General features: G+C 44.0%; 1 protein-coding gene across 1 annotated transcript; it reads left to right on the forward strand.

Moving 5' to 3' along the window:
* The first annotated feature begins 2,408 nt into the window (after nt 1-2,408).
* LOC140557037 (glutathione hydrolase 5 proenzyme-like) lies at nt 2,409-11,069 on the forward strand. Its single transcript, XM_072681171.1, has 12 exons — nt 2,409-2,721; nt 3,125-3,255; nt 3,487-3,567; nt 4,277-4,454; nt 4,535-4,695; nt 4,959-5,105; nt 6,438-6,568; nt 7,129-7,319; nt 8,182-8,273; nt 8,729-8,841; nt 9,535-9,645; nt 9,725-11,069. Exons 1-12 carry the CDS (start codon nt 2,417-2,419, stop codon nt 9,869-9,871), a joined length of 1,788 nt encoding a protein of 595 aa, XP_072537272.1. The 5' UTR covers nt 2,409-2,416; the 3' UTR covers nt 9,872-11,069.
* The last annotated feature ends 1,173 nt before the right edge of the window (nt 11,070-12,242 follow it).

The raw sequence follows: 12,242 nt of genomic DNA on the forward strand, positions 1-12,242 counted from the left end.
ATAATGTCAGCAGTAATGGAGGAGCAGGAGGTCTCTCCCCGGTTCCTCTGGAAGATGTCTGTGTAGGAGTTGTGAGAGAACACAGTGCGGGGAGGTGTGTTGTGTAGATTTGCTGCTGGTGTCCTGTGGATGAGAGCTAGGAGCCTTCATCATTTACATAAAGCTGTCCTGATGACTGCTCTCAGTGTGAGATGTTTAGCAGAGGCTTTTCTATGTTTACTATTCTTAATTCTTCTCTTTTTAACCCTGCAGCTGTTTTTCATATTCAGCGTTAGAGAAGGTACTTGAATTACTCCACCCTGAATGATGATGATGATGATGATGATGATGTTCAGCACGGTGCAGGGTTGTGACACTGAGCTGCTGAGAGCGCTGTGGTGAGACTCGTTTCTGTGGAGGTCAGTAAAGGTTTAAAAGAAATAATGTAATCTCGTGTCTCATTTTATCCAGGGCTGATTAGAAAAGCAGGAGCTGGAGATGTTTACCCCCTTCATGTTCACATTCACTCACTCATGGAACTTCATGACTGCATTGTTTTTCATGTGTACTGAATAACAGGCCTTAGGATGTGGACCCTTTGTGAGGTTAAAGGGGTCACTGTACATTTTACTGCATTCAGGACTCTACTGATTGTAAATAGGAGTCCTGATAGCATACAGTACACTGTGGAAAGACGTCGACTGTCAGTTCTTAGTGAATCTGTAGGTCCGAATCTCACCCGGCTAGTGTCACGCTTATATCCAGCATTATAAAAGTCCATTTTACCGTTTTTAAATCCTTACCTCATATAACAGCAGCTCTCCTTTACTCTCTGTGAACATTTCAGTTAGAAGGGGGTTTGGTGTGAGACGCTCGGTTCTAGATACGTCTGCAACTAAAGCTCTACTAAAAGCTCCTCACAGAAAGTTCTTCACCTAATGGTGATGAAGACGCTGCCTGATGCCTGAGACACGGTTCTACCAGAGTTCTGAGAAGAGTTCGGCTCTAGAACCTGCTTTTAGAACCAGATCATTAAAATGGTGGAGGGATACATGCTGCAGGGTGTAGTGCGGCTACAGAAAGTAGTCCCTAAAGAGAACTGCATTAGTTCAGATTCTCTATTCACTATTTTACCTTCATCATCTTCATCATCATCATCATCTTCATCATTTCATAGATATAAAACTCAGAAGACTCGTGTAGCTGCACTGGTGGGTTTGGATAGGAGATAAATTATGGGCTGTATCTGTGTTGTTGTAGTCATGGTGACCGAACCCTGCTTCCATTCACCTCCACTGTAGAGAGATCAGAGTGGGTCAGTTTCTCTACAGTGAAGCTCAGTTTCACACCGGACCCTCTGACTCGGTCTGACTGTTAATCTCACATGCTGAATGTTGCAGGAATTTTGTAAATTCTGTGGAGTTCTCCTTTTGATCCAGCTGTAATCATGCAGAAATAGAGATGGTTGTAAGCATCTCTCTGTAGGACACTCCTCAAACAGCTGCCACCCATAAGTGCAGTACACCGTGGATTCAGTCATGTGCTCTGTTCTGAGTCTGGGATTGGTGCTGCTGTTATACCTGGTTCTAGCTTGTCTTTAGTGCTGCTTGAAGATGCAAACCTGTGTATTTACCTGTATAATATCAAATAAACCTTCTTATATAAGACATATATGTGCGCCTGGTCCGGTCTGCAGTGTGAACAGGAAATGACATGTACTGGTCATGAATAACATCAGAGTCTTTCATTCTTTCCTAGAAGGATGTTGGCATGTTTCACACGAATGGGGCAGATAACCAATTACAGATAACCATTTTGAGGTTTGGCTGATTCCCTGACTCTGGTCTACAAAGCCAAGACTGGACCAGCCAGCCCCTACGTACTTGATGGCGATGGTCAAAAGCCGATCTGCACCAAGAGCCCTTCCAGCTTCAAGTACGGCTCGGCTCGACCCGCCATCCTTTAAGACTGGCAATATAAGAAGTCATAATTAATAATTTTTTGAAATGGAATAAAATTCATGTTTAATAAATAGTAGATTTGCAAAGCTACCATTGATGATCTGGCTCCTGTTGAGGGGTGGATCTATTAGGCAGTGAGTGAACAGTCAGGAAGCAGGAAAAACAGACAAGCGTAAGAATCTGAGACACTGACCAGAACCAAACTGTGATGTTCTAGACAATGACTGGGTCAGAACATCTCCTCCAGAACACCAGGCAGGTCTTATGGGGTGTTCCCTCCCAGTATGCAGTGATCAGTACCTACCAAAAGCGCACCAAGGAAAGACAGCTATTTAAGTAGCTTAAGTAATTATTTAGGCTTTTACTAGAGTGCAAATGTAAACCATACTACAAGCTTTACTTTGAAGCATCTTTAAACTGGAGGATTGGTTCTTTATTTGTGTTCTGCCACCTCTGAGTTTAGAGAAGTGTTAGAGATGATGGCCCCAGGAGGGAGGGGGGTAATCTGGGCTCTTTTACTTTCATTTTATTCTTCTGAAAACAGCCCAAACTGTCTGCATATCAGAGCAGAGAGGAGGAAGTCTTCTGTCATTGCCAGTGTCACTGCTGTCTTTGTAGATGCTTTACTCCTCGAACCAGGCATGGCTGAGTGGAAGAAGCGTATCTTCATCTGCATCTGCATTCTCATACTTGGCATTTCAACTGGCTTGATCGTTTATTTCTGCCTCCCACTAAGAGCTGCAGTTGCTGCTGATTCAGAAACCTGCTCAAAAATTGGACGGTGAGTGTTCCTAAACTGAACAGCTCCCTGAATGTTGTTGATTTTATTTAATATCATGCACCATTGTGTTAAATATCACCCAGAATTGTATTTTATATTATTACATTTATTAAGATTTTTAAAAGAAACTATATCAATGGACCAATAGAAATGCTCCAACATGACCTGAATAAAACATTTTACATAAAGATGACTTCCATAGAAAGTTCAGAAAGTTTTTCCTCCTGCTGTAAAGCTGCTGTTCTGGAGATACAAGGTTTTTACAGGACAGTGATGAAACATGTCTTACTATACAGTGCACATGTACATGGTGTGCTTTACCACATTACCACAGTTAGATAGCTGTGTTGTGGCCGTAATGGCAATAACAGCGTCGGTAGTTGTGTTGCTTTCACCTTCTCAGAGACATGTTGAAGGCTGGTGGCTCGGCAGTGGATGCTGCTATAGCTGCTCTGTTATGTACGTCAGTGGTGAACCCGCAGAGCACAGGAAGTGGTGGAGGATCTGTATTCACTGTTATGGAGAAAGATAATGGTAAGAAAGCTCATCCTCCTAACTGACACAAAGTGGCTTCGTGGCTAGAGCACAGTGTTGAGGGTTTGACGCCCAGGTCCGCTAAGCTGCCACTGTTGGACCCTTGAGCAAGGCCTTTAGCCCTCTCTGCTCCTGCGGCCTCAGCTGGGATATGTGAACTGTACTGTACAAATGAAGGATCACAGTAGTAAGAGTTGAAGTTCTACAGCAGATCATTGTGTTGATTTTCAGGTCCAGTGAAAATCTTCCTCTCCAGAGAGACCGTCCCAAAGACCTTCAGAGGAAACTTCTCAGACTGTAAATGTAAAACAGGTAGGACATTTACAGTTGGTTTCCTAGACAGGGATTAAGCCTGGACGAGGCCTGTTTTTACTTTCAATGATAAATCTGTATTTAGATTGCTGTGTAGTCCAGGACAGGGCTTAATTCATGTCCAAGGAACTGTCCATTTCTCTATCCACCCATGAAAATACAGAAATGTCAAATCTACTACATTCTTTCCATTGTTTAAAATATAATAATACAATGTTTGTCCAAATATACAATGCCTCTGTCCCTGTTACTGTTTCCCATCCTATCTCTGTTCTATCCATTGTCCCTGTATTGGCTCAGTGTCTTTCTTCCTTCCTGTTCTTTGCCCCTGTAATTGTTCCTCTATCTGTCCCAGTCCCTGTCTTCATCCCAGTTTTCTTTTCTCCATGCCAATCACCATCTCTGTCCCATATCTGCCTCCATTCTTGTCTTTATCCTGGAATGTCCCAGTCAGTGTCTCTGGCGTTCTGCATCTTGGGAGAAGTAAACTGAAAGGTTCTTCTGGTCAGGTTCTGTCTAGCCTCATCTTCTCTGTTCCTCACAACCACCACCTCTCCTTATAATCCATAGCTCCATCAAATAGGGGTTCATGGATCTGAATTCCTGAACTGTTGGATGCACCCCGCTGTGCTTAGTGTAACTCCTACGTGTCTCCAGTTACACTGTGATGTAAGAAATGCTCTCTCTCTCTCTCTATCTCTCTCTGCAGGTCCTCAGTGGATCGGTGTTCCTGGTGAGATCCGGGGGTACGAGCATGTCCACAGGCTGTATGGCCGCCTGCCCTGGGCCAGCCTGTTCCAGCCCACCATCCGGCTGGCCAGAGACGGGGTCCCAATCTCCAGCATAGTTGCGCGTTACCTTCCCACCATCAAAAGGCTGAGTGCACGGTATTCCATACAGGCGCCATAGGATACACACACATCCGTACATGGATACGAATGTAATAGACAGTACGTGTCTCTTGCAGAGAGCTGTTTGAGGATGGTCACGGCCGAATGTTGAAGGAGGGAGACACTGTCAAATTTGAGCGACTTGCGGACACTCTGGAGGCCATAGCAGAGAACGGCGCTGAGGAATTCTACTCTGGGGACACAGCCGAGAAGCTGATCTGTGACATACAGGAAGCAGGTGACCAGCATGGTTTTACTGGGCACATTTTTATTTATTAATACATGAAGAACATGATATTCTACCTACAAAGCTGAACAGGTACAGTGTTTGGAGAATGTTCAGGAGCTGTGCTAGTCTCACTGTGCAGCAAGTCTTCACAGATGTGTGGGCTATGAAAACTCTACTGCTATTCAAGCACCAGTACTAGCACCTGATTAACCTCTAAGCTACATCAAAGTACCTGTATGCTGATGTGTTTTTTTGTGTATGTGTGTGTGAAGGTGGGACCCTCACTCTGGAGGACCTGAGCTCAGTTGAGGTGTCTGAGGTTGAGCCCTGGAATATGTCTCTGGGCAGTTACACGGTGTATTTCCCCCCTCCACCTGCTGGGGCCGCTGTGGTCAACTTCATCCTCAATGTCATGGAAGGTCAGAGAAATTATTGAGGAATATTTTTGTTGTTGTTGTTGGGTCTGATTTTTGAGATTTAGGCTTGTTTACAGCTTTTTAACGAACATAAGGTGTGTGTAGGGAGTTTTTAGGAATTTAGAGCAATGAATGGGATGCAACCACCTAGTACACCATCGCAACCACCAAGCAGAGGTGTCGAGTAATGCAGTACAAATACTTCACTACTTTACTTAAGTAGAAATGTTGGTTCTCTAAACTTTACTGGAGTCATTATTTATTTTTCAGACTTTTTACTTCTACTTCTCACATTTTCCCTCAATTATCTGAACTTTCTCCTCCTTACATTTAAAAACAGCCTCGTTCCTCCTATTTCATTTCCCTTAGTTTTCATTCCGGCTCGTCATCAATAAAAACCCCTCTCCAGATAAATCTCTCCATCCTGAAAGTGTGAGTCTGACTGTGATTGGATGAGAAGTATAAACAGACACCATTCTGACTCCCTATTGGTTTATAAGAGATCCATCACACCTGCACACGTCCCGTCACTCTCCAGCAGCTCACAGCAGACGTCTGTAGTCTAGTATGAAGACTGTGTCCGTGGCAGAGACTCAAGAGAGCTGCAGTGAAACGTCCCGACTGAGCCCCACATTTACACTCCAATAAAGCTTATTGATCACACGCCTCTGAAGTCTGACTTTCTGCAGCTTTACAGAACTTCTAGACAACGACTCCTCATATTTTCCTCCATGAAGCTCATGTTGATGCTCAGTAGAGCACAGAGACGCTCCTTTAATAGAGCTGATATTACTGAAATGCTTCATTTTCAATGGGCAGATCTGCAGCTGAAACAGGAGCCCAGTGCAGCCCAACATTTTTAACATCAACATTTTAATAGATCATTCTCATTATGACTTTTAGAGAAATGTTTTTTTTTTTTTTGGGGGGGGGGGTTAGTGCACTATAGACCCCTGTGGCGCGGCCTAAGCTTTCAGTCTTTGTTTTCCTTCCATTACTTTTACTTTTCTACTTTTTGAGTATTAAGTATTTTGAAACCAGTGCTTTTACACTTTTACTGGAGTAAAAAGCTTCAGTTGATGCTTCAACTTCTTTTTAAAACCTAGTATCTCCACTCACTTCTACCTGAGGAAAACACTTTTGACACCTCTGCCACTAAGGAGCCTTAGCTACACCAAAGCACCCACCTAGCAACATCTTAGAAACCACCTAGGAACACACTATCAACACCATAGCCCCCACTTACTAATACTTTGGACACTTTAGCAACCACTTCGCAAGAAATCTACTTAATTGAATCCTGACATTGTCTGTGGTGTTGTTGGTGTTCTCCAGGCTATGACCTCAACAAGGATTCTCTAAAAGGAAAGGAGCGTTTGCTGACATACCATCGTTACATAGAAGCCTCCAAGTTTGCCAATGGTCTGAGGAAGCTCATGAGAGATCCCAGGTTCAATTCTGACGTGGTAGGTTGAAGTGTACGAGAGGCTGGATTTCTTCACACACACCTAGCTAATGTGTTCAGCAGCTCTGCAGTGTCACCAGCTCACTAAATCGGACGTACGGTGGAGCGGCTGCTTGTACAGCACTGCAGTACAAGGCACTATACGGCAGAGAGGTTCGTGTTATTGTTAGGAAGCCGCTGGTGTAGAAAACTGGAGACTGAATTGTGTCATTCTTGCATCTCAGACTGGACTGTTATATGTTGCGCCACACCAACCATGTGTTTCCCATTAACCATCATGTTTACCATGATGCTCAATCCAAACAGAATGGGAGGCCGGATAGGTCAGAGCAGAGAACGTTCAAGAAGGGATCATTAGGTCCAGTCTAGCTTCTTACGTTTCGTTGTGCTGAACAGGTGAACCCAGAGTGCTTTATTAACCTGACCTTGTGTGTTGACGACACACCTGAAATCTGTATCCTGTGTTTCAGACCCAGCCTTAATACTTTTGTTTTTGTGTGTGTGTGTGTGTGTGTGTGTGTGTGTGTGTGTGTGTGTGTGTGTGTGTGATCAATGATTCAGGAGAAGGCAGCAGCAAGAATAATCGAGAAGGAGTTTGCTGACAACATTAGAAAGCAGATCACAGATGACCGCACCCACAATGCTGAATACTACAACGTCTCCCCAGATGTGGACGAACAGGGCACCACCCACGTGTCTGTGCTGGCCGAGGACGGCATGGCAGTGTCCGTCACCAGCTCCATCAACTACTGGTGAGCACACCCACTTTCATGCAGACACAGCGACATATGACCAGTACTAAACCGTGGGAGAGTCTCAGGCTTCAGACTAAGCTGGTCAGGGTCTCACTGGACTCATACCTGGGTGCCAGTCCATCACAGTAGGGGAGGACTGATGAATCCCAAAGGGAGGAGGGAGCCCTTTAATTAAAGAGAGAACACCTTTCACACACCTCTCAGACTCGATTTATTCACTTTTATTTATTTATTTATTTATTACTTTTGACTATTTTTTCACTCTTATTGTTCACTTCACTTATTCACCTAAAACATCGCTGCAGCGTTGGATGCACTGTTACTGCTGATGATTGCTTTGAAATCAGTGTGTAGAACCCATCAGCAGAGCTTTCTGTGAGCTACCATGTTTTTACTGCTTTTATTCCTGTTTTGCTTTTTATTGTTATGATCCGGTGTGGACCTGAGGAGGAGGGATTCCCCTTTTTGAGTCTTGGTTCCTCTCAAGGTTTCTTCCTCTCGACTCGAGGGAGTTTGTCCTGCCACTGTTGCCCCCTGGCGTGCTCTAAAGAGGCTCGAACCCAGATCTCTGTAAAGCTGCAAGAGTTGTTGTGAAAATGCTATAAACATAAATTTGAAATGAATTGAATGAACAAGAATTTCCTTCTGGTTGGATGTGCTTTGCTTCCCCCTATGCTATCTGTGGAAGGCTCATCTGTTGCTAGGTACTTGCTATGAAATGCCAGGGTGATGCTAAGTGGTTTCTAAAGTGTTATGATGAGTTGCAAGGATGTTTCTACCATATTTGTACTGCTGTAAGAATGGAGGAGGTTCAAGTTGGATGCGTTGGATTACTAACCCTAATGCTCTCCACCCGTAGTTTTGGGTCCGGTGTGCTTTCACACCAAACAGGCGTCATCCTCAACAATCAACTGGCTGATTTCTGTGGAAAAGCAGAGCAGATTCACCCTGGTGAGTTAAATCACACTAAGGAGGTGGTTTCCAGTCCCCTGTCCTGCACATACACTACATGTCCAAATGTTTGTGAACAGCCCTTCTAATGAATGCATTCATCTACCTTAAATTGCACTCATTGTTGACACAGACATGCAAATGCACACAAACACACAGCTTGTCTAGTCCCTGCAGAGAAGTACCTCCAATAGAATATGACTTGATGGGCTAGAGGGGTATAAAGCCTCACAGCAATGCTCCTCCTCCAAAATCTAGTAGAAAGTCTTCTTCACTGGACAGTAGAGACAGTTACTCCAACAGAAGCAGGATCAGCTCTTTATAATAGCCTTGATTTCAGAAGAAACAGTGAATGAGCAGGTGTCCAAATACTTTAGTCCATATAGTGTATGTTAGAGGGAGAGAAATGTTGTTTTATTTAATGTGTGTGTGTGTGTGTGTGTGTGTGTGTGTAGGTGAACGTCCTCCCTCCTCCATGGCTCCAATGATCCTTCGCTCTGCAGAAAAAACCCACACGATTGTTATTGGAGGCTCAGGGGGCCACATGATCACCACCGGAGTGGCCTTTGTAAGTTTCTGAATACTTAAGCACCACCAGATCAGCTTCCTGTGATCTGCATTCTGTATTTTCCTGCTGTATAAAAGATGGGCGGGGTTCTTCTTTGCTTCTTGTTGGATGCGCTGTTTCTTCTCAGTACAGTGGAGACAGCTACTCCAACAAAAGCAGGAGAAACACTTTTTAATAGCCTTGATTTCAGAAGAAACAGTGAATGAGCAGGCATCCACTTACTTTAGTCCATTTAGTGTATGTTAGAGAGAGAGAAATAAACAGGGTTAAAAAAGAGAAGAGAAAATATGACAAACATCCAACTGAGCTTTTTCTCTTATTAAAGGTTGTATTATTTAATGTGTCTTGTTGGATGCGCTGTGTTTTTTCCTGAGTTCAGAGCAGTTTGGTGACGGCATGCATAGGAAGTGAGTTACATTACATTCACAGCAGTTAGCTGACGCTCTTCTCCAGAGCAACATACCAGGTTACTCATGTTCGGGGTCTTGCCCAGGTTCTCTTATTGGTGCACCGCAGCACAGTCACCCAGACCGGGAATCGAACCCTGGTCTGCTACGTGGTTTGGCAGCTCACTGACAGGTAGTGGTGTTTTCTGCTGCACCACCAGTTGCTGTAGTCGAGTCTTGAGATTACCTTGCTGATTTTAATGTGTGTGTCGTTCCTCCTCGCTCTGCTGCCGTTTGACCTGTTTAGACACTCATGAACTACCTGTGGTTTGATGAGAGCCTGAAGAACTCCATCGCCGCTCCTATCGTGTTTGTGGACTCCAAACTTGCGCTCAAATTTGAGCCCGACTTTGACCAGGTAGGACAGTGTGAGGCCTGCGCCGATAGCTGATCTACTGTTCAGGGAAATGGTAACATGTGAATGTGCTCTCTTTCAGAGCGTCAGAGAGGCCCTCAGAGAACTCAATAACACTGTTAAATACACCAAGACCTTCTACAACGTGGTCAACGCCGTGACAAAGAGTAACAAAGACGTCATCGCTTACTCAGACAATAGGAAGAACAGCAAGGCTGCGGGCTACTGACCTCCTCTTCCTCCTCTTCATTTACAGCGAAACTAAAAACTCTCCATTAAAAATGTCACTCTTTTATTTTCAGACGAAATGGAAACATCTCAGTTCTGCAGTGTGAGGAACTGTGTGCAGGATTAATGTGTGAGAATACTAAAAATACAAATGTTGGTGCTTGGATTTCCTCAGATTCTGCCTCAGACCACCTTACACTGCTTCCTAAATGTTTATACAATATTTTGACAAAAGTATTTGGACACCTGCTCATTCATTGTTTCTTATTAAATGAAGGGTATTAAAGAGCTGATCCTGCTTCTGTTGGAGTAACTGTCTCTACTGTCCAGAGAAGAAGACTTTCTACTAGATTTTGGAGGAGGAACATTGCTGTGAGGATTTGATTGTATTCAGCTGCAAGAGTGTTAGTGAGGTCAGGATGTTGGATGACGATCACCACCCCAATACTTCATCATCCCCAACTCATCCCATTAAAAAGTACTGGATGGAGCTCCTCCACCACCATCATTCCAGAGAACACAGCTCCTCCACTGCTCCACAGCTCCTCAGTGCTGGGGGGCTTTATACCCCTCTAGTCCACGCCTGGCATTATTAGGCAGCATGGAGCCAATAGGGTCATGATGTTGATCTGCTCCAGAGAGTCCTATTCTATTGGCAGTACTTCTCTAAAGAAACTAGGCACATCTGTGTCAGCAATGGGTGCAGCTTAAAGTAGCTGAATGTGTTTATTAGAAGGGGTGTCCGCTGTCAGTCATGTACATTCAGCAGTATTAATATCCGCCGTTGAAGAACGCAGCAGAGTAATACAGCCTGGTCAACAGTAGAAGCACAGCTCAGCGGGAGCTCCAGACCGTCCCACTATGACTCCGCCCAGGAAAGAGACACAGTTCATCAGAGCTGTCAATCAGGTCATGACTTCTGTCCATTCCAAACACACACGGCGGTGGTACTGACCGAGCAGCAGCGTGGAGGCTGGGTCCAGAGAACACTCTCAGTGCAGTAAGAACTAATACACCACTGCTCATCAATATTTCAGTGTTTGATTTTAATGCAAAGACAAAAACCTTCCAGAACACTTTACAGCAACAGGCACGACGCCACGACAAGGTGTGTTTATAAAAATATATGCAAATGTATTCACTGTACAAGCAACACGGTCTCGCTTCTTATAAACAACATTTCCACAACAGACACATCAGAGCAGACGTACTCCAGTATTCTGAGTAGAGTGAAACTGAGGATGAGGAAGGGAAACTCACCCCTCAGCACTTACATACATAACAAACCAACAGCTGAGTCTACACTGCCCTCGCCAGACTCCGCCCACTCAAGTGCTCCTCCACAGCTGGTACAGCTATGGAACTCCATTCAACCCTGAGAGACTCTAAATGTAGGTGTTGTGATATACACTGAGGAGGCGGAGCTACAGTCTCTCATTAGGGTGAATATTAATAACGCTCTAAATGTAGGTATTGTGATATACACTGAGGAGGCGGAGCTACAGTCTCTCATTAGGGTGAATATTAATAACGCTCTAAATGTAGGTGTTGTGATATACACTGAGGAGGCGGAGCTACAGTCTCTCATTAGGGTGAATATTAATAACTCTAAATGTAGGTGTTGTGATATACACTGAGGAGGCGGAGCTACAGTCTCTCATTAGGGTGAATATTAATAACTCTAAATGTAGGTATTGTGATATACACTGAGGAGGCGGAGCTACAGTCTCTCATTAGGGTGAATATTAATAACGCTCTAAATGTAGGTACTGTGATATACACTGAGGAGGCGGAGCTACAGTCTCTCATTAGGGTGAATATTAATAATTCTCTAAATGTAGGTATTGTGATATACACTGAGGAGGCGGAGCTACAGTCTCTCATTAGGGTGAATATTAATAACGCTCTAAATGTAGGTATTGTGATATACACTGAGGAGGCGGAGCTACAGTCTCTCATTAGGGTGAATATTAATAACTCTAAATGTAGGTATTGTGATATACACTGAGGAGGCGGAGCTACAGTCTCTCATTAGGGTGAATATTAATAATTCTCTAAATGTAGGTATTGTGATATACACTGAGGAGGCGGAGCTACAGTCTCTCATTAGGGTGAATATTAATAACTCTAAATGTAGGTGTTGTGATATACACTGAGGAGGCGGAGCTACAGTCTCTCATTAGGGTGAATATTAATAACGCTCTAAATGTAGGTATTGTGATATACACTGAGGAGGCGGAGCTACAGTCTCTCATTAGGGTGAATATTAATAACGCTCTAAATGTAGGTGTTGTGATATACACTGAGGAGGCGGAGCTACAGTCTCTCATTAGGGTGAATATTAATAACTCTAAATGTAGGTGTTGTGATAT

The sequence above is a fragment of the Salminus brasiliensis genome, chromosome 6 (genome assembly GCF_030463535.1).
Source record: "Salminus brasiliensis chromosome 6, fSalBra1.hap2, whole genome shotgun sequence".
Lineage (NCBI taxonomy): Eukaryota > Metazoa > Chordata > Actinopteri > Characiformes > Bryconidae > Salminus > Salminus brasiliensis.

Coding starts and splice junctions, on each gene's coding strand:
- LOC140557037 (XM_072681171.1), top strand. CDS start 2,417: ATGATGGCCCCAGGAGGGAGGGGGGTAATCTGGGCTCTTTTACTTTCA. Junction 4,455..4,534: donor ATCAAAAGGCTGAGTGCACG/GTATTCCATACA, acceptor TGTCTCTTGCAG/AGAGCTGTTTGAGGATGGTC. Junction 5,106..6,437: donor CATCCTCAATGTCATGGAAG/GTCAGAGAAATT, acceptor GGTGTTCTCCAG/GCTATGACCTCAACAAGGAT.